Source organism: Salvelinus namaycush, chromosome 15 (genome assembly GCF_016432855.1).
Source record: "Salvelinus namaycush isolate Seneca chromosome 15, SaNama_1.0, whole genome shotgun sequence".
In the NCBI taxonomy this organism is placed as follows: Eukaryota; Metazoa; Chordata; class Actinopteri; order Salmoniformes; family Salmonidae; genus Salvelinus; species Salvelinus namaycush.
This window is the reverse complement of record NC_052321.1, coordinates 26,471,772-26,493,065: the sequence shown is the minus strand read 5'-3', so window position 1 is coordinate 26,493,065 and position 21,294 is coordinate 26,471,772. Positions and strand designations below refer to the sequence as shown.

Genomic DNA, 21,294 nt, shown 5'->3' with positions numbered 1-21,294 from the left:
TTCTTAATCTTCTCTAAAAAAAAAAAAAAAGTACAAGTTTATTCGTTTTAAATTCTACACACTAGTTATAAGTTAAGTTAAACCCTGTGAAAATATTGAGATTCTTGTTAAAGGCACAATATTCAGCCATGAGGAGAGAGCACACTGCTACTTATTGTGTCATGTAGAAGCTTATCTGGTTTAGCTTTTTTTGGTAAGCCCTGATAACACAAGCAGTTCAGATTTCTACTTGGAATCCACCCGCTATTATAATAATAAAGTAGTTACATCAAAGTAGTCATTGGCCATTTTGATAGCTAAGCAAAGCAATAGTCATGGGCAAAACCATTTTAGCCATGGAAAAGTACTCTGATATATTTTAGAGGGAAACGCTACCATTGTTTATTCGGAAAAAAACGTATTTTAGTTCCAAATGTGAGAAAAATGTCATCATCTGAGGACCTTAGAAATGGACTAGCCAGATTTGGATGTGGCGTGGCCAGCCAAACAGAGAACACTGCAGGATGTTACCAGTGTGTAAATAAAAGTTAGGATCACATAGAATGCTGCGTTGCCAGTTTTTAGCTTTTTCCCCCCATCATCCAAATTGTGAGGTTACAAATGATGTAATGAGTCCAACCTACGCTAATTTAATTTAAACCACACAACCTACTTATATAAGCTTACTAAATGCACATATTATGGCACTAATTGCTGCCCTTTAATGCTACGAAATTACACCTTTACAACTAGGCTATAGCTACTTATCCTATTTGTTTTGTTGAACTAATATAGTAGACATTCTAGCATAGCTTTTTCTACAATAGCAATTAAACCAGCAATGAAACAAGTAGGAATTACAGGGAATTGTTCAGGTTCATACAATTGATCACCAGTCTTGAGTACTATAACAGTGGAGTCAAGAAATCCATTGAAATCCAAATAACTCTAGACCATCGCTCCTGTTTTTTTATGCACCAAAGCAATGAGGTCAATAGATTTCCATGCCAAATCTTATGTGTAGAAAACCTATTGTTATTCTATGCCAGTTTTTTTTTAATGCTGGAACAGTTTTCACAGGGGTCAAGGTGTTTATGAGTGGAATTTAGTATAATGCTAATGTTAACGTTAGTATATCTACTTCAATTGTTTGCCATTTAACAAATAACTTTTTGAATAGCTGAGCTGCACTTTAGAATACTATACTTTGTGCAAATATGCTATACAGTACTGTGTATTTGAAAAGATGTTGTCTTGGCTGCACTTGGCTCAACCATCTACAGCATGTATTATCAGGGCTTGCATGTTTTGATGTGGTTTCGAAAGCGTGGTGACATCATAAGTCATTCTTTACCTGATTTCTTTTAAAGAAAATTACATTTTACATGCTCACAGACGCTGTGAGAATAGATACAAATTTCGTTTTTTGAGATTAGGCTATTTCCAATTCACTTCTGTCCTGTACTTACGCTAAATGCAATGCTTGTTGTTCAAAAGCACACAGTAGAATGATTTATAATACAGGTAGGCTCAACTATGGAGGCTTTGCTAAGCTTTTTATACAAATGAAAGAAAACAGGCTTTGTTTTACAGTGCAAAAAGCTGGTAAGTGCACATGCACCTAGCATAAACTAACAAAATCATGTCACACATTAAGAACATGCAAGGTAGCATGTTCTTCAACTCGCTGAATACCGCCTTAGTCACAAGGTGGGGACTCAATACAATGAGAACTGCCTTTAATCATGGTATGGAGAGTTAATACTTCATTGAGGATGAACTTAGTCATAGCATGTTGTTAAACCAAATGAGGACTACCTTATTCACAGAGATGGAGTTCAACCAAACAAGGACTTCCTAAACCACAGGATGAAGTTTAAATAAGCAAGGATTTACTTCAATCACAAGATAGGGTTTAACCAAGAGAAAATTGTCTTTGTTATTACCCACAGTTTTTGCACTGGGCTTTTTTTCTCTTTAGAAGCAAATAAAAGTTGTGTTACAGTCCGCATGCAGAGGATGAGAGGAAATAAGTTGAGAACAGGATTTCCAATAAATAAAATTCAGTTGCAGCCTAAGAGTAACAATGAAGTCACCAAAGTCTATTTTTGGCACAAAGTTCAGACTTACAAATGCAGGCTTCACCGAGTCTTTAGTTCTGTACTAATTTTCACTATTTCTATTTTTTACGGATGAATACAGCAAAAAGGTGAGAGAATTTATTAAATAAAATTTCTATTTTTTATATATATATATATATATATATATTTATATAATATATTAAAATGTATTTACATTGAAAAGACATCCGCTTCGCATCGCATTCCTCAAACAGAAGTCGTATAAATGGGGCTGAATTTAACGCCCCTCTCTTTTACCCTCGCTGTACAAGAACCTAGCTAGCTAAACAAACCTCTAGTGAGAATAGCCACGTCCCTTAGTGGACGTAGTACATCCAGTAGACCAGGTTGAAGAAGGTAAAGGCGATGGGGAAGATGACGCGGGACCACTTGTCTATGGCATTGACATCCGTCAGGTCTGGGATCTTGACTTTGAGCTGCGACGCCCTCCTCCTCAAACGACTCTTCTTGTGGCCGACAGGCCGGTCGAGGGCCGGTCGACCATACAGGTCTCGGCTGGCCATGGGCTTGCGGTACTGTATGCTGGCGCTGTCGTAGGAGAACATGGTGGCCCGCGGGTCGTTGAGAGCCCCTATCATCTCGGCCCCGGTCATCCCGGCCATGCCACCCATCCCACCCATCTCGTTACGGATCTCCAGATTGGTCAGGAGGATGTTTCCGTGGGCGTCCACCTGGGGAGGGAGATGGGAACAGGAAGAGAGATCACAATATATTACAGAACACAACAGACCATGAGCTTTGAGCATTTGAAGTTTGGAAAACATTTAAGCTCATAATGCCAATTCTAATCTCTTTCGTCGATTTTAATATGCCAGAGACGCGAGATTACTCCCAATCCCTACCTGCACTTTGTTACTCTCCAGACGGCTCTTGTTTTCGTTATTGGTTTTAGCTGCTTTCTCCGCCACCTTTTTCTGTAAGTGAGGCCCCCGACCGAAGAAGATGTAGTTAACGAACGCGTACTCCAGCAGGGCCAGGAAGACAAACACGAAGCAGCCCATCAGGTAGATGTCTATAGCCTTGACATAGGGGATTTTGGGTAAAGTCTCTCTCAAGTGGGTGTTGATGGTGGTCATGGTCAGCACAGTGGTTATACCTGGTGGAGGAAGGGAAATGAAGGAAAGGCTCAGGGTCAGGGTTAGTTTAGGGTTCAGATGAGGGCACTTCAACTCCTATACAGGGTGTGGAGGCTTTTGTCTTTCAAGACACATGCCCTAAGTAATGGGAGACTTCTGAGTACCACCATATACAGTGCATTCGGAAAGTATTCAGACCCCTTGACTTTTCCACATTTTGTTACATTACAGCCTTATTCTAAAATGGATTCAATAGTTTTCCCCCTCATTCATCTACACACAATACCCCATAATGACAAAGCAAAAATAGTTTTTTGCAAATTTAATAAAAATAAAAACCGGAAATATCACATTTACTTAAGTATTCAGACAGGCCCTTTACTCAGTACTTTGAAGCACCTTTGGCAGCGATTACAGCTTCGACTCTTCTTGGGTATGATGCTACAAGCTTGGAACACCTGTATTTGGGGAGTTTTTCCCATTTTTTTCCCATCCCATTTTACAAAATATTAAAATAAAATGTAACCTTTTTAACTAGGCAAGTAAGTTAAGGACAAATTCTTATTCACAATGATGGGCTACCGGGAACAGTGCATTAACTGCCTTGTTCAGGAGCAGAACGGCAGATCTTCTCAAGCTCTGTCAGGTTGAATTGCTGCACAGCCATTTTGAGGTCTCTAGAAATGTTTGATCGGGTTCAAGTGCGAGCTCTGGCTGGGCCACTCAAGGACATTCAGAGACTTGTCCCGAAGCCACTCCTGCGTTGTCTTGGCTATGTGTTTAGGGTCATTGTCCTGTTGGAAGGTGAACCTTCACCCCAGTCTGAGGTCCTGAACGCTCTGGAGCAGGTTTTCATCAAGGATCTCTCTGTACTTTGCTCCGTTCATCTTTCCTTCATTCCTGACTAGTCTCCCAGTTCCTGCTGCTGAAAAACATCCCCACAGCATGATGCTGCCACTACCATGCTTCGTAGGGATGGTGCCAGGTTTCCTCCAGATGTGACGCTTGGCATTCAGGCCAAAGAGTACAATCTTGGTTTCATCAGACCAGAGAACCTTGTTTCTCATGGTCTGAGAGTCGAGGTGCTTTTTGGCAAGCTCCAAGCGGGCTGTCATGTGCCTTTTACTGAGGAGTGGCTTCCGTCTTGCCACTCTACCATAAATGCTTGATTGGCGGAGTGCTGCAGAGATGGTTGACCTTCTGGAAGGTTCACCCATCTCCACAGAGGAACTCTGGAGCTCTGTCAGAGTGACCATTGGGTTCTTGGTCACCTCCCTGACCAAGGCCATTCTCCCCCTATTGCTCAGTTTGGCTGGGCGGTCAGCTCTTGGAAGAGTCTCGGTGGTTCCAAACTTCTTCCATTTATGAATGATGGAGGCCACTTGGCTTGGTTTTTGCTCAGACATGCACTGTCAACTGTGGGACCTTATATAGACAGGTGTGTGCCTTTCCAAATCATGTCCAATCAATTGAATTTACCACAGGTGGACTCCAATCAAGTTGTAGAAACATCTCAAAGATAATCAATGGAAAGAGAATGCACCTGAGCTCAACTTCAAGTATCATAGCGAAGGGTCTGAATATGTATGTAAATAAAGTATCTGTCTAATAACCTGTTTTCGCTTTGTCATTATGGGGTATTGGGTGTATATTGATGAGAAAAAAAATAATTGTATCCATTTTTGAATAAGGCTTAAATGTAACAAAATGTGGAAAAAGTCAAGGGATCGGAATACTTTCCGAATGTACTGGGGGAAAAGATGTGGAAATGCCCCCTGCATGACTTGAAGATTCCTTCACCCCAATAACGCAACCCAGTCCAAAGCTGCATTTTAAATGCATTGACTTCTGGATGGGGTACAAGGTCAGAATGCTAATAAACCACTCATATTATTGGCTCTGTATTAAACCAAATTGTGGGAACAAGGGAAAAATTATGAACTGTTTGGACCTGAAGGTGGTTCATACCATTATGTTACCTACGTTGACCTGATACATACCTTATTAAATTTACCTGTGAAAATGTCAGATGACTGTGGCCATCAGTGCCCGTCACATGCATGACACCTCTGAGGTCCAGGTGAAAACACTGGACAAGCATAGATCCAGAACATCAGAACAGTGTGATATTCTATTCTAGTGTGACAGTCCTCAGAAGAGCAATACACAGGTAGATAGTGCCTTGGTGTGAAGTTGTCACTCAGCCACAATGTTACATTCACTGTGACACAGAGACTCTTGAGAGCCTGAGTTGACAAGAACAAGCTGACTTAACTCAACATGGCTCAGTACACAGGCATCCCAATCCCTCATACACTTCACCTCATATCAGTCAACTGCTCACTTCATACAAACAGATGGATGCAAAATAGTGCCCTGCATTAGCTAATTGTACTGGGATCACAAGATTCAAGATCACACTTCGCTTGGGATTTTTTTGTTGTACAATGGTCTACCTGAAATTGTTACATTAAAATAACATGAGTTTCATGTCATTATCAGTATATAAGACTTAGGTTTGTAAGACAAAACTATCTACACCAATGTAGGCTACATGTATGAACTGTATAAAATGATGTACAGTATATTACTCACAGGCGTGAGACTCATAAAGGAAGAGACACGCTCTTATAATACTCAGCCATGCATATTCAGTTTCACATTAGATACAGCGCTGTGAAAAATTATTTGCCCCCTTTCTGATTTTCTCTACTTTTGCATATTTTTGATTCTGAATGTTAAGAGATCTCCAACCAAAACCTAATATTAGATAAAGGGAACCTGGGTTTACAAAAAAAATAGATATATACACTTATGTAATTAACAAAGTTCTGCAACACCCAATTCCCTTGTGTGAAAAAGTAACTGTCCCCTAACAATAACTGGTTGTGCCACCTTTAGCTGCAATGAATGCAACCAAATGCTTATTGTGGTGGTTGATCAGTCTCTCACAACGCTGCAGAGGAATTTTGGCCCACTCTTGCATACAAAACTGCTTTAACTCAGCAACATTTGTGTGTTTTCATGCATGAACTGCTCATTTCAAGCATCTTCATTTGGGATTAGGTCTGAACTTTGAATAGGCCATTCCAAAACTTTGTTTTGTAGCTTTTTAACCATTTTCACGTGGACTTTTGTGTGTTTTGGATCATTGTCTTGCTGCATGACCCAGCTGCGCTTCAGTTTCAGCTCACAGACGGATGGCCTGACATTCTCCCGTAGAATTCTCTGATACAGAGCAGAATTCATGGTTCCTTCTATTAAGGCATGTCATCCAGGTCCTGAGGCAGCAAAGCATCCCCAAACCATCACACTACCACCACCATGCTTGACTGTTGGTATGAGGTTCTTACTGTGGAATGCAGTGTTTGGTTTTCGCCAGGCATAATGGGACTCATCTCATCCAGAAAGTTGACTGAAGTTAGCCAAAAAGCACCTGGAAGCACCTGAAAAAATGTATATGGACAGATGAGTAAAAAGTATAACTTTTTGGACGATATGGGTCCCATTATGCCTGGCGAAAACCAAACACTGCATTCCACAGTAAGAACCATATACCAACAGTCAAGCATGGAAGCGATAGTGTGATAGTTTTGGTTCATGCTTGAAAACCCACTGAGTTAAAATAGTTACACATGAAAGAGTGGGACAAAATTCCTCCACAGCGATGTGAGAGACTGATCAACAACTACACGAAGTGTTTGGTTGGAGTCATTGCAGCTAAAGGTGACAAAGCCAGTTATTGAGTGTAAGGGGGCAATTACTTTTTCACATAGGGGCATTAGGTGTTGCATAACTTTTGTTTATGATATAAATTAAATAAGTATGTCATTGTTGTGTTATTTGTTCACTCAAGTTCCCTTTATCTAATATTAGGTTTTGGTTGAAGATCTAATAACATTCAGTATCAAAAATATGCAAAAGTAGAGAAAATTAGAAATACTTTTTCACAGCACTCTAGTTCGTAGACAAGATTCTACATTTTTGCACGTACAGTACCAGTCAAAAGTTTGGACACACCTACTCATTCGAGGGTTTTTCTTTCAAAGCTGTAATCAAGACAAAGGGTGGCTACTTTGAAGAATCTCAAATATAAAATATATTTCAATATGTTTAACACTTTTTTGGTTACTACATGATTTCATATGTGTTATTTCATAGTTTTGATGTCTTCACTATTATTCTACAATGTAGAAAATAGTAAAAATAAAGAAACCCTTGTAAAGCACACCCCCAAGCGTGCCATCATCTTGATAACAGTAAGCCTGCCAGACTGCACACTATAAACAGCAGGCATTAAAGGTGACCGAAGAGTGTGAAATACTTGGAAAATGCGACCACATTTCAGGCATTTGACCATTCATTTGACCATTCAAAGCACATGCAGTATCTGTATATGCCGTATGTGTTTTCTTTAAACCCAGTAGCCTGTATTAATGGATACGTCCCAATCAGAAAAAAATTGAACAAAACTGGAGCCACAATTTTTGTAACCAGGAACAAGGACCAGAAGCAGCGTTATGGTATTTAGCCAAAGAGTACAGGAGCAGTAGTAGCTCTAGCTAGCTTAATAACTGTGGCGTTAAGTATTTACACTTTTACAGTTAGTTAGTTAGCAACTGTTTCTTCACTAGCTACAGTAACGCTCCCTCATAATGCCTCCCAAAATGTTGTTTACTGATTCTCTAGTTCTCTGCTTGTTCCCGAGAAGGTCTGATGAGTTTGCTTTTGTACATTTCAGCTCTCACCTTAAACTCAGGTCATATCCCTGATGCACACCAATGAGTCAGTAGCTAGTCAGGGGTGTTTTTTGTAAGGGTACAAACTGCCTCAGGGGTAGAACAACCATGAATGTGAGGACACAAGGACACACTCTGCTGAGGGGTGTGTGTGTGTTTGTGTGCACACTCAGGGATGACTGTGAGAATTTCAGGATTAATCTCTGACCTCCATGTTGTGGGTGTAAGGAAACTCATATTCCCATGGGTCGGTGGATGGGGTAAAATAATCACTGTGTTTTAGAGGATGAATAGGTATCCCCAACTGTACCTTTGGGGCTGTGTGTGTCATTCAGACTGTGATACATCTTCAGACTGTGATGCATACCGCCTAGGGGGCAGTGTGTAAGTAGAAGTTCTGCCTAGGGGGTAGTGTGTTAGTGTACACTCTGCCTAAGGGGGCTGTGTGTAAGTATACACTCTACGCTACCTAGGTGGCTTTGTGCAAAGGTACACTCTGCCGAGAGGGATGTGTGCAATATGCCTAAGGGAGCAGTGTGCAAGTATACACTGCCGTGAGGACTGTGCGTTGAGAGACATTCTATGCTCTGCTGTGTGTAGGGGCGTCTTCTGCCTGCCTGGGAGGCAGTACAACACATGCCTACACCTGATAACCCAAAGCTACTATAGACATATTCAGCCGTGACTCTTTACTGAACCCCCGCCATGGACAACCCATAGAATAACCCAAAGACAAAGACCTGGACAACCCATAGAATAACCCAAAGACACCGACCTAAAGCCCCCCACATGGACAGCCCATAGAATAACCCAAAGACACCGACCTAAAGCCCCCCACATGGACAGCCCATAGAATAACCCAAAGACACCGACCTAAAGCCCCCCACATGGACAAACCATAGAATAACCCAAAGACACCGACCTAAACAACCCCCACATGGACAACCCATAGAATAACCCAAAGACACCGACCTAAACAACCCCCACATGGACAACCCATAGAATAACTCAAAGACACCGACCTAAAGCCCTCCACATGGACAACCCATAGAATAACCCAAAGACACCGACCTAAAGCCCCCCACATGGACAACCCATAGAATAACCCAAAGACACCGACCTAAAGCCCTCCACATGGACAACCCATAGAATAACCCAAAGACACCGACCTAAAGCGACTCTGGCCGCAGACGCGTCATAGTTGATCCAGAAGGAGACCCAGGATAGGATGGTGATCAGGGTGGAGGGCATGTAGGTCTGTAGGATGAAGTAGCCAATGTTCCTCTTCAGCTTAAAACTCAGAGAGAGCCTCGGGTAGGAGCCTGGGAGACCAAACACAGTTTTCACGTCGGAGTAGGATAAAGTTTCCACCTAGACGCTGAACTAAGGTCAGTTTAGCATTTAGGGGTAAGATTATCCTATCTTTGTGCCTGAGAGAACTTCTACCCGGTGCTTATGTGGCAGTTACATTCTGCCACATTCTCTAATGTTAGACACTCTTAAGTGGAACATCAGAAACTTTAATTAATAGACTATTGTAAGGGTTAGTAATCAGATTGTTACCTGTAGCAAACACAGCTTTTGTGGATTGGATGTGGTAGTCTATAATAGAGAATTGGGGAAGTTCGATGTTCTCCACCCCAGTCACTGAATTATCACCTTTCCAGTAGAACTCGATGTCATCAGTGGTGTACCCATCTGTGAGAGGGAGAGACTGTTACATCATCTAAAATGGACAAACAGAAGGCTACCTACCGTATGTCACGGGCGGTGTACCCACCTGAATCTGACAGAATGGAACGCCATTCAACATAGACAGACAGGCAGAAAGCTGCTGTGTCATTGAGTGTACTTGTCTGAAGCGCTGGGTCAAGTCTTTTTCTAACACTTCTCTTTGCCTGGTATTAGATGGAACAGGAATGAAACAGTCAGTTATTGGCCTTTCAGTAATTAGGCAAACTTAATTGGACTGGGTTGGCTTTTTCTCCCCTCAGACTCCTCCGCTTATCTAAAGGGAACCGCAGGATTTCAGGGAATTAGCTGCTTCTCCTTACTGTCTTTACTCAGTGGTTTTGTCTTTCTTTCCCATTCCCCATTTAATGTATGTGTGAGAGGGTCTTGGGTTATCAGATCACCCCTGGAGCCATAAGGGTATAGGAGAATGACGTGTAAAGAAATGTGTAGACCAATATGGATAGTTTTTTTTTAATGAGACTGCGAAGAATAAAACAGCAGAACTGGATGTTTTCCCATGTATCGGTGTCCACAGCTAGAAACTGGACCAGATTGTCCACAGCTAGAAACTGGACCAGATTGTCCACAGCTAGAAACTGGACCAGATTGTCCACAGCTAGAAACTGGACCAGATTGTCCACAGCTAGAAACTGGACCAGATTGTCCACAGCTAGAAACTGGACCAGATTACCCACAGCTAGAAACTGCAAAGTGCAAAGGTTGGACCCGATATTTCCCATTAGGGTATAAAATGAAATAAATTACAAAAATGTAAATTAAGATAAAAACTTTAAGGCCTGGCCACATCAGTGCTAGCAGTGTTGGTGCATCGAAGAGTAGTAAACCTTAGTCTTTATTGTTGCTTAAAAAATATTATTATGCTAGGTTTGTATGTCATAATTAAGACATATGACATGATAGAGGGTTTGAGTAAGGTGTTGCCAAAAGTATTAAATACATCAACCCGGTCAATTCATTAATCCAGCAGCTCCACAAGATCTTATAGTGATTTCCAGAACCTTGTCATAATACCCAAAGCCAAGCGTCCACGTCTGTGCAGATTGATTTAACTATGCATGCAGGTACCATCTATTATTTAAATAGCACTCTGGCCAAGTTTGATTTAACAAGAAACGGCAGTTTGCATTAGTTGGCGTAAAGTGCTGTAGTTTTTTATCCTGCTTAATGTACGTTATGTCCTCGATGGGAGAGATATTTTGCTACGGTTTGGAATAGATTAATCCCTTACCTGAGGCACATAGACCTGTGTAACAGAATAATGTGTGAAAATGAATGGACTGAGAGAAAGTCATCATGAGATGTGTAGATTAAGTAAAACAGAAAGAATGTTAGAATTGTAAAATGTAGCTTGGGACAGTTTCAGTAACCTAGATTATGCCTATTCCTGGACTAAAAAGCATGCTCAATAGGAAATCTCCATTGAAAGTGTGTTTTACTACATTAATAGCCTCAAACTGGGTAGGGAAACGGTCCCTTAGGGTCTATTCAATAGCACCCATAGAGTCACATAGACCTCAGATCTGTGTGTAGGGACAAGCTTTCGTAAACATGCCCAGTATTGATAAACGGCACAAGTGAAGCTGAGATAAGTCTCTACAGGGATGTCACACACACACACACACACTGGCACTCACAGCTCTCGATCTCCAGGGTGCAGTTCTGCTCGTCCAGAGGGTATCTACGCAAATCCATCATGCAAGCTGCCGTAGTGGTGATCCTGAGAGGGAGGGGGGGGGAAGAGAGCAATAACGAGAGAGAGAGGGGGAGTAGGAATGTAGAGAGAGAGAAGTAGAGGGGTGGGGGAAGGTAGACATTCTATAATTTTCTTGTATCTAGCACAGAAATTTGAAATATACCCCCACATCCCATAGGACTAATGTCTCACACACCCTTACCATGATGTATGTCCTTACAAGTGCAGAGCATACAGTGTAAAATCTGTGTGAACACACATACTGTATATCATATACAAGGAGTACAGAGAAACAAGAGAAAATATGAAACCTATTTAAAATGCCATTTTTTTTTTTTATATAAACACTTTCAGGTGCACAGTGAAAAAGGTTGACCTAATAATGGAGAGAAATGAAAAACGCATCCTTCTCGCACACAATGACTCAGGAAGCACACACAGTACATACTCAGCATTCTATTGCACAAATCCCTCCATGGTTTCACTGGAAATTGAACTCTCCATTTCTCACCCATAATTGCCTTCATACTGCTTAAGTCATGACTGTGCCCTCCCTCTTTGAAATGCTCCATGTTCCATCTTAATTAGCACTATGATTAATTAAGAATTAACACACAAAAAATCCTGGCAATCGGTGGACTTTAAAATCCGTGACTTATTCGCTTTGAGGTCTCAATTGAAGGAGCACACTCCAATTTGACTATTTTGGATTGAATTTGTGCTACACTGCTTTCATTCTTTTAGTATTGATTCAACCCAAAATGTTCAGAAACAGTGAGATTGCTGTGCTTATGTACTCATTGCGTTCATTCGGTCTCTGACAGAAAAGGGTCAAGGTTGTGGCCACATGCAGCCATGTTATTACAGGCTGCTTGCCGAGGGGTTGGCTGGTCCTTGGAAGGGAAAGGGTCAGAGTTACATCTGTTTTTGTGTTTTCACTGCTCAGAAACCACATACGATAAGAATAGGATGTTGATTTAATATTGATTTTAATGTAAACCGCTTATGCTGAGTAAAGGATTAAACTTAAAGCATAGTGTGGAGGAGTCACTGTTCATAACTAATCAAAATCATTGCGCTCTCCCAGAAGCTTGGCTTGTACGTAAAACCCGCAAATTCAGACAAACAAAAAGGTGTAATGGGTCCTCACTCAAAAAGATGTCGCATAAATGACATAAGATGTTCAGAGAATAAGTGCATCTAACATGTTTGCACATTTGTTTATCATTGTGAACAGGGAACCATTACTGTAAAGTGTATGTGTCCCTTTTCCACTGCATAATCCGTGTAAAATGAGAGGAGACGTGACACACACACACACACACACACACACACACACACACACACACACACACACACACACACACACACACACACACACACACACACACACACACACACACACACACACACACACACACACAGTGAGACTGCCAGGATGTGAGTCATAGCCAGCAATGCATTCACCTAACCCAACCTGAGCCCTCTAGCTGTTTGAGACATTTCCAGGGATCCTCTGCAGTTTTCCCATTTATTCTCCAGCTTCTCCTGCCGCAAAATATCATGCATCGCTGAGGACCTAAAACTCACTCAAGCTGCCACTTGTTTGTTTTGGGTGACGAAACCATCGCCAAAACATAAAAAGCATAGTAGTACATGCTAAATTTGAAATCCATCCCAATGCCCATACCTATGCACCTACAGTACGTTGATCTGAAAGCATTGGATAGTTATCTCCAATATGGCCTATCAGAAGTCAAGGCTGATCTATAGCAATACTGTTTAGTATACCAATCCAATCCTTTCAGATCCAGATGTAGTCCCAAGGGGCTAGGGATGGATTTGGAATGTAGCAATACAACCATCCATGTAAAGGGCATTCTAAAAGTCCAGTGGTGGTCTGCTGTGCATTAGTCCTGGTCTTCGTCCAATCCAAGAGCCCTGCCTTGTAAAAATGAATCTCACTGGCCCATAGCCATTCTCCTCACTGAGTGATAGCGAGTGTCCAGTGAGACCAATATCTGTCAATTTCAGCCGCAACGATGTTGAGAACGGAAAAGCCCTGGGCATGAATATTCAGCATTTCATCAAACATTTCTGCAGCTGAATATTCTTTGGCTGTCGACCATGTCTCAAACCCACCAAATGCATTAGGGTGGTCTGGATGAATTATAAAGCAGCTGCAGAGATGGGGTAAAAATAGAGCATCAGCTCCTCCATACCGTAGGGGTGTCAGTAAGGGTTTACCCTACTTTCCAGCAGGGAGCTCGGAGCACTATGCCCACTCCCAATCTATTACCCCAGTGTGTAACATCCCCTCCCCATCAGATCAATGCAGATCAAACACAGATCAGGAAAAGAGGTGGGCTTTGCATCCGTGATGGTAATAAGCGTCATGTTACGTGATAGATGTCACGGGTGTGACTGACTGCAGTATTAGTATTGGTTTGTGTTTTCTGAGATGGCTAATGCAGTTGGTGAGGGTATTGCATTGATAATGCCAGAGGAATCTTATCTACTGGGATGACTGATATTGGAGAAGTGATGCTCTGAAAATGTCTGCAGTTATACTAGTATAGTGGTTATAAGATTGTAATTTCATTTTGCCAGGATATTCCACTCAGTAACGATTGATATTGTTTTCCAGGGGAAGACGAAGGTAAAACATGCTCAACTCTATTGTCTTGCTTTAAAAATACAACAAACTGTAAAAGGGTGCTAGCTAGAGAGATGTTGTTCTGTTAAATAATCTAACATTTTACTGCGATTAAAGCTTTTTGTTATGACTGCTATACTTCATAAAATGTTAATCACACAGACACTCTTTTCCTTCACATGCTGAAGCACCGGGAGTAGAGGTGGCAGTGCTGCCTAAAAATTAGTAATTACAGCAATGAATGTTATGCTAGATTTGATTAAAGGTTGAATTAAAACATGTTGCCATATTCAATCAATCTTCATTGAGCATAACTAATAGGCCTACTGTTTGATAGTGTGTGCAGTGACCATTCAGACTGGCCATATGCGTATTGATGCATACATTAAAAACATGAAGGTAGCGTAGCAGCAGACGTGTACACTACAGTAAGTGGTGAGGTCATTCCAGGCAGCCTAAATATAGCCGGCTCACTGTAGGCAGCAGGCAGAAGCACACTGGCTGAATAATTGTGTGGTCTGCGGGGAATAATAATTCTGCAGCATTCGAGTGTGAAGACGTCTCCCTGCTCAACGTGAAACTGGGAGAATTGTGTGTGAGGAGCGAAGCAGATGAAAGTCAAAAGTTGTCACAATGACATGCAAGTTATTTCGGGGTGCTCTCGTGAGGAAGGCAGGGAGAGAAGACGAGAGGAAGACTGAACGACAGAGTAGTATTCAGATTATACACAGACAGGCACTCACTCACAATGGGCCCAGACATCAGAGAGAGACATCAGAGCAAGGGAGACACTGACACTGACAGATAGCCACATGAATGACATGCTTATGGTGCGTAGTAACTCTCTGTTAGTGCAATGTAGAACGACAGGGCTGTGCTTAAGACATAGCCATGGTTCAGGATGTTAGTCAATTAGTAATGCTCGACTGAGTATCATAACAATTACGTAGTCATGGTTCATAATATCCTAGCATTGCATGACTACGCGTCAAAGAAAATTACAATCATGGCATAGGATATTTATGTATAAAGTGCCTTAGGAAATGACAGAGCCATACCAAAGATATATTGTTTATTGTTAGCAAACAAAAGTATTGCAGCAGTGGTCAGGGACATGGGTAGAACTGAAACATCATCAGTTCCTGTAACTATAAACTGGTACCAACAAGGGACGTACACTACAGTACAGTACCACTGGGTAACTGGATACACTGAGCATCATTTACCTTTAAAGAGACGAGATGGGGACTGGAGATGAGAGACGAGCGGAGCAGGTTTTCCTGGTAGTGCTCCTGGGGAGAGCAGCGTATGGTTGGGGCAGACAGGAGCTGCCAGCGCCAGCAGGGTGACTCACCTGATCCTCCTGAGAGGCATGGCTATTGCTAATGAATCTCTCCACGGGCCCGTGCCAGCCAGCACCCAGGCCACTGCTGCTCACCCAACAGGCTGACAGCTCAACTCAAACCAAGCTAATAATAATATTTTAATATATTAATGTGGTTTTCTACAGTAGGCTAGCTTGAAATGTCAATTAAAAGGATTTGTTAAAGGTACACTAGGAAATAAGACATCATCATACACAGCGGGGCTACTTCCTGCTTACAGACGTCAACAACAACAGAATCCAAATCGGCTAAACTACTAGTATGTGGGCATGCCCACACTGGCAAGAGCCATGGCAATATGTCCTGCTGTGTATGATGATGTCATGTTGCTGAGTCTACCTTTAAATATGCCCTTCAAGGGACTAAGGAAGAGGCTGAAGGTGAGTTGATTGTTGGCCTATAGACAGCTGGTGTGTGTATTGAATTTCAATTCAGTCAATTCATGGGGCGAATTCGATTTCAATGTGTAAACAAAAAGGTTGCATAAACATTGCTACGGCAGGTTAAAATCCAGCCCTAAATGTTACCATGATAATCATGCATTTATTGGCACACATGTTCATGCCAATAAGGAGCATGCTGTTCAGCCACCTGGTACACAAAACCAAATCCTTTGGCATCAACCAAAACAACAAAATGGTGATACATTTGCCTTCCCACTGGGCAAATCTGATTGAATCAACGTTGTATCCACGCAATAAAAAATAAAACATGTAATGAAGTTAAATCAACGTGGAAAACTGATTGGAGAATTCTGTATTCACCCAACCAATAACCTAAATCCAATAACATGGTGACATTTTTTGCTGATTTCACGTTGAAATAATGTTAGTTGACAACTCAACCAAATGTAAATCAAAACTAGAAATTGAAATTATGTTTGTGCCCAGTGGGTTTTCACAATTATACTACAGTCACTATTTCTATGCACCAAAAATAACCCCTCAGATTTATAATGGGCACAGACAATATGATTTTTTATTTAACAAGGCAAGTCAGTTAAGAACAAATTCTTATTTACAATGACGGCCTAGAAACAGTGGGTTAACTGCCTTGTTCAGGGGCAGAACGACAGATTTTTACCTTGTCAGCTCAGGGATTCGATCTAGCAACCTTTCGGTTACTGGCCCAACACTCTAACCACTAGGCTACCTGCCAGCCCGTTTATGTAGCCAGAAACCAATACTTAATCAAATCACACATCTAAGACCTTCCACTCCAGCACCACACCAGGTTAGCCACATGCTCGACTCCCTCTTAGCCCTAATTAACCTAACAAGCAACATAGACGTGTACAAAACACTGCACCGTCTTCACAAAGATATGAACCACACAAGCTGCCTTTTAATCTAGACATTGAGCTCAATCACAACAACTCATACAAATGTAGCTAATGGGATTGATTGCCTGGTTGTCGTTAGCTTCCGCCATGATGTAACCTAGCCCGAGACCTGAAGACAGATGTTAGTGCCAGATGTTAGCTTTCAGAGGTAACGGCTAGATCAGAGACTTAACACTGTCCTCTTTGTGATGGGCGTGTCTCGCTGTCAACACAGGTTTGATTCCAGTCAACGGTCACATTGGTTCCGTGACTTAGATCACACGCCAAGTCTCTTGTCAGCAGCTGAGGTCACTGATGAGCTGATAAGGTTAAAGGGAGATGTATCTGAGTCAGATTACTGGGTTTAACTGTGGTGACGTCATCTTGCCTGAATCTTCGAGACAGATGTTATCTCCCAGAACTACCAGCTAGCCTTTAACTCAGCCAGTTAATGAGCTACAGCATGGGGTGACTAACTCTTGCCCTTGAGGTCCTCAGTTTCCACTGGGTTTCCTTTGCTCCCTCACACTTAATTGATAAATTAATGTCCGTGATTGGCTAAAGGAGGATTACTTTAATCCGACCCTGGTGGTCCCGGCAACTGCTGGTTAACGAAAACAAAACACAAATAATGCCTTTCCAGACAAACTATACTTTTTGGCTAGAACAAACATTCAAAAGAGCACTAATGACAAAATCCACATCCACTGTCATGATTACAAGATATGCCACCCGACTAAAGTAATAAACATGTATTGGATCTTCCCTACAAACCCTAGAGATCTGCCTCGTAGCTCAAAAAAAGGATATCTAACTAGAAAAACTGTCAAGTCATCATTCTCCCCCACCAAAGCGCTGAATCCCTCAGATCTCCACTGCATTATTGACAGTGGCTGCCCTTCAGTTCCCTTCGTTAGCTCGGTGCGGCTCAGCACTGCAGAGGCAAGGAGGGTAGCATGTTTGCCTGACGACTCAAACTGAATTCCTCCGATGCATCATTGAAGTCGTTTGTGGTGACGTCAAAATGAGGGGTGTTGTACAAAAGAAGTAATCAGCGATTGGATCATCTCTAACCAATCAGAGTATCGAAGCTAATAACACATTTTTAAACGCTTTACCCACATGTGTTCTGGCTCTGGCCCAACCCATCTGTTTCTGGGACCAATCAGATGGTCTAGAATGTACTTCCATTCTAGAAATTGTCGGGGAGGTGCACAGATCCAGACTCATTGTGGAGAAGAAATTAACATGTGTGGTGTAGCGTTTGGCGGGAGCAAGGAGTTTGGGTAGCCAGACAAGGAGCATGTAGCCTACAAGTCTACACTGCTGCCGTGCTCCGGACTGCAGGGGAGTACGGCTCCATAAATGATTCCCCACCTGGATCTTCCTCTCACACTCCAGAGGCAGAGGAGAAAGAGCAATGGCAGTTGTTTGATAAGGCTTTGAGGAATGGATGGTCTCCTTGCCTATGTGCAGTTTTTCCCAGTACAGTTGCAGCACACACACACCAAGAGATGATGTGCAGGAGCTTCAGTTGCATGCTCTTAAAACCAACCCCCAGTCTGCAAAATTTGAAGGTCGGCTCTCATTATCACTCATAAGCTCACACAAATGCACACATAGACACGCATGAACGCACGCACACACACACACAGAGGTTAAATTGGACCGGATCCCGCCGGGTCCGAGACATGGCACCTACAGTATGATCCAAATGAGAACCAGGCGGAGCTGTAAACCCAGAATGGTTTACATTCTTTTGGTTATTGGAATTATCTAATGAAAAATTGTTATCCACATTTAACTTTCCACAGCCATGGTTATTTTAAAAATTACAAAGTTCTCATAGACGAGGGAAATAAACACAATTCAAGCCCGGTTACTGATTGTAACAATACAATAAAAAATATAGCTTTTCTATAAATCTTCACATATAACTAATTGAACACACAAGCACTAATTCAACATAGTGAAGATAAAAACTAAGTAAACAGAAGGCACAGTATGTGTGGATGGTATGGTTTGTGTTTATTTTTTATTTTATTTGTTATGTTTGGAAAGTTGAGTGAGTGAGTAATGAAATGGTTGCATATCCCAGAGCCAATGTATTGCTGTGAGCCGGGTATGAGAGGGCTTTCAATGTTGTTCAGATGATGGATATACTTTTATAATGAATTATACGTCTTATTTATTTATTGTCCTATCATGGAGAACTACATTTTTTTATTTATTTTTTTATAAATTATATCTAATTATTTATTATCCTATTTTAATGGTACGGTCCATGGCACTATACCCTAGACACCCACCCGAATGACCCAGATACTAAGGAGAAGTCCCTAACTGTTTTATGTGCCCGCTGTAAGCGGTCTGTATGCAGCTAAAATGAGGTCAGAGACCAAGAGCAGCACTGCCCCCTCAAGATTCTGAGCCTGCTTGGCAGGGTTGGTCCTGCAAAGCCAAAGCCCCATAAAGGGAGAGCATAATATACAAGGAAATTCTCAAAGCTGCTAATGAGAACCTTGACGACCTTGTACCTAGCCGGTGGGGATTCCGGTGGGGTGCCCCCACCCAGGCAGTGGCAGTGCTGGCAACACTAGCTGCAGTAACCCATGGGGAGGGGGTCACACTCGGACATTCAGAGAGGGGGTATATTATTGTGGCCCTGGCGGCACAAAATCAAAGTCGGACTGCATGGAGATGCGTGGGGACATGGTCATGACGGGTGGCCGTATTGTGGGTGTTTCAGGAATAAGGTGTACATTTGACCTCCATTATCTAGGATATGACAATGGTAAATAAATCTCTCAATTTTTGCTAATTTTTTGTGCGGTCTTGCAGGCCTTCTCATGCAGCTGCAACTGCAAGTGCATTTGTAAATCATGACCCATCTTGAGTTGGGCTCTGGGATGGTGCAATTGTTGAGAAAGTGAGCTTATGGTTGTGTGGGGGTAAGGGCTGAGTGTGTGTGGGTGTATGTGTGTATCCCACAACTGTTGCGAAGGAAGAAGTAAAAGATGTTAGGGACAATAGAGGATGATCCACAGATATATATAATACAAATCGAGGTGAGGGCAATGGAAATGCATATGGCAATTGATCTTCTTCAATTCGGTAAATGGCACTGTATGCTCTTTTCAAGGAATGGATCCCAGTTGGTTCAGGGCTATGGGATACAGGGGGTCGAGGGTGGTCTGCCGGGCATTGGGATGACAAGCCATCTCGAGATGAGGCCTTTTAGCGGGTGGAATAGTAGGGACCAATTGGAGGTTTACTTAGTAGAAATGCAAATATCATGGTACAACTATATAGACACTCAATCATTATGTTACTTTTTAATAGTACGTTTACAAAAATATATTCTGATTAAAAGAATGAAAGGTGTGTCTCATTATGGTAAGTGGTGAAATAAGTATAGCCAGTTACAATTGTAATGGCTTAGCAGATAATAAGAAAAGACGATCAGTATTTACCTGGCTAAAAGAGAAGGATTATAATATCTATTGTTTACAGGAAACCCATTCAACAGTTTTAGATGAAGTTTTGTGGAAAAAGAACTGGGGGGGCAAAATATATTTCTCCCATGGGCAAAGAAATTCAAAAGGGGTGATGGTTTTAATTAACAATAATTTTGATCCAAATGTGCAAATTGTCCAAACAGATCCTCAAGGTAGATGGATTATTTTAAATATGTTATTGGACAATAAACAAATATGGCTTGTTAACCTATACGGTCCGAATAATGATGATCCAAGCTTCTTTGAAAATATATATAAGAATTTATCAACTCTACAAGCAACACTAGACTCTATTATTATAGTGGGAGATTTTAATACGGTCTTAAATACCTCTATAGACCGGAAAGGAAATCACACTACAAACTATCACCCTCAGGCACTTAAGGAAATCATGAATGTCATGGATATATTGGAATTAGTGGATATATGGAGACTTAAATACCCTGATTTAGTGAGATATACATGGCGGAGGCTGAATCAAGCTAGTCGTCTTGACTACTTTCTTATACCATTCTCTCTGGCACCAAAAGTTAAAAAAGTGTTGATAGGGGACAGAATGCGGTCGGATCATCACATAATTGGCATATATATTTCTCTTACAGAATTTCCACGTGGGCGAGGATATTGGAAATTTAATCAAAGTCTACTAGATGATAAATTGTTTAGAACTAGGACAGAAGATTTTATAATTGACTTTTTCAGACATAACATAGGTACAGCAGATCCCCTTATTGTATGGGACACTTTTAAGTGTGCCTTTAGAGGCCATGCAATTCAGTACTCATCTATAAAACAAAGGGAATTTAGATCAAAAGAGTCCATATTAACAAAGGAAATTGAAGGACTAACAGTACAGTTAGATAGCAATAAAAACAGTACCATAGAGGCACAGAATAAGTTAGAGGAAAAACAAAAAGAAATGGAGGAACTTATTCAAGAAAGATCCAGTGTAATATATTATAAAAATAAAGCGAACTGGATGGAATATGGGGAAAAATGCACCAAATTCTTTTTCAATCTTCAATATAGAA

At 41.5% G+C, this 21,294-nt stretch overlaps 1 protein-coding gene across 1 annotated transcript in view; it reads right to left on the bottom strand.

The window, feature by feature from the left end:
- Nucleotides 1–2,416: 2,416 nt before the first annotated feature.
- The window catches only part of LOC120059911 (gamma-aminobutyric acid receptor subunit beta-1-like), a 47,511-nt gene continuing 28,633 nt past the window's right edge, over nucleotides 2,417–21,294 (bottom strand). Inside the window, exons 5-9 of the mRNA XM_039008986.1 lie at nucleotides 11,325–11,407; nucleotides 9,499–9,633; nucleotides 9,105–9,257; nucleotides 2,969–3,216; nucleotides 2,417–2,791 (exon numbers count right to left, since the gene is read on the bottom strand). Of these exons, the coding sequence (XP_038864914.1) occupies nucleotides 2,417–2,791; nucleotides 2,969–3,216; nucleotides 9,105–9,257; nucleotides 9,499–9,633; nucleotides 11,325–11,407 (994 nt within the window). The remainder of the gene's footprint in view (nucleotides 2,792–2,968; nucleotides 3,217–9,104; nucleotides 9,258–9,498; nucleotides 9,634–11,324; nucleotides 11,408–21,294) is intronic.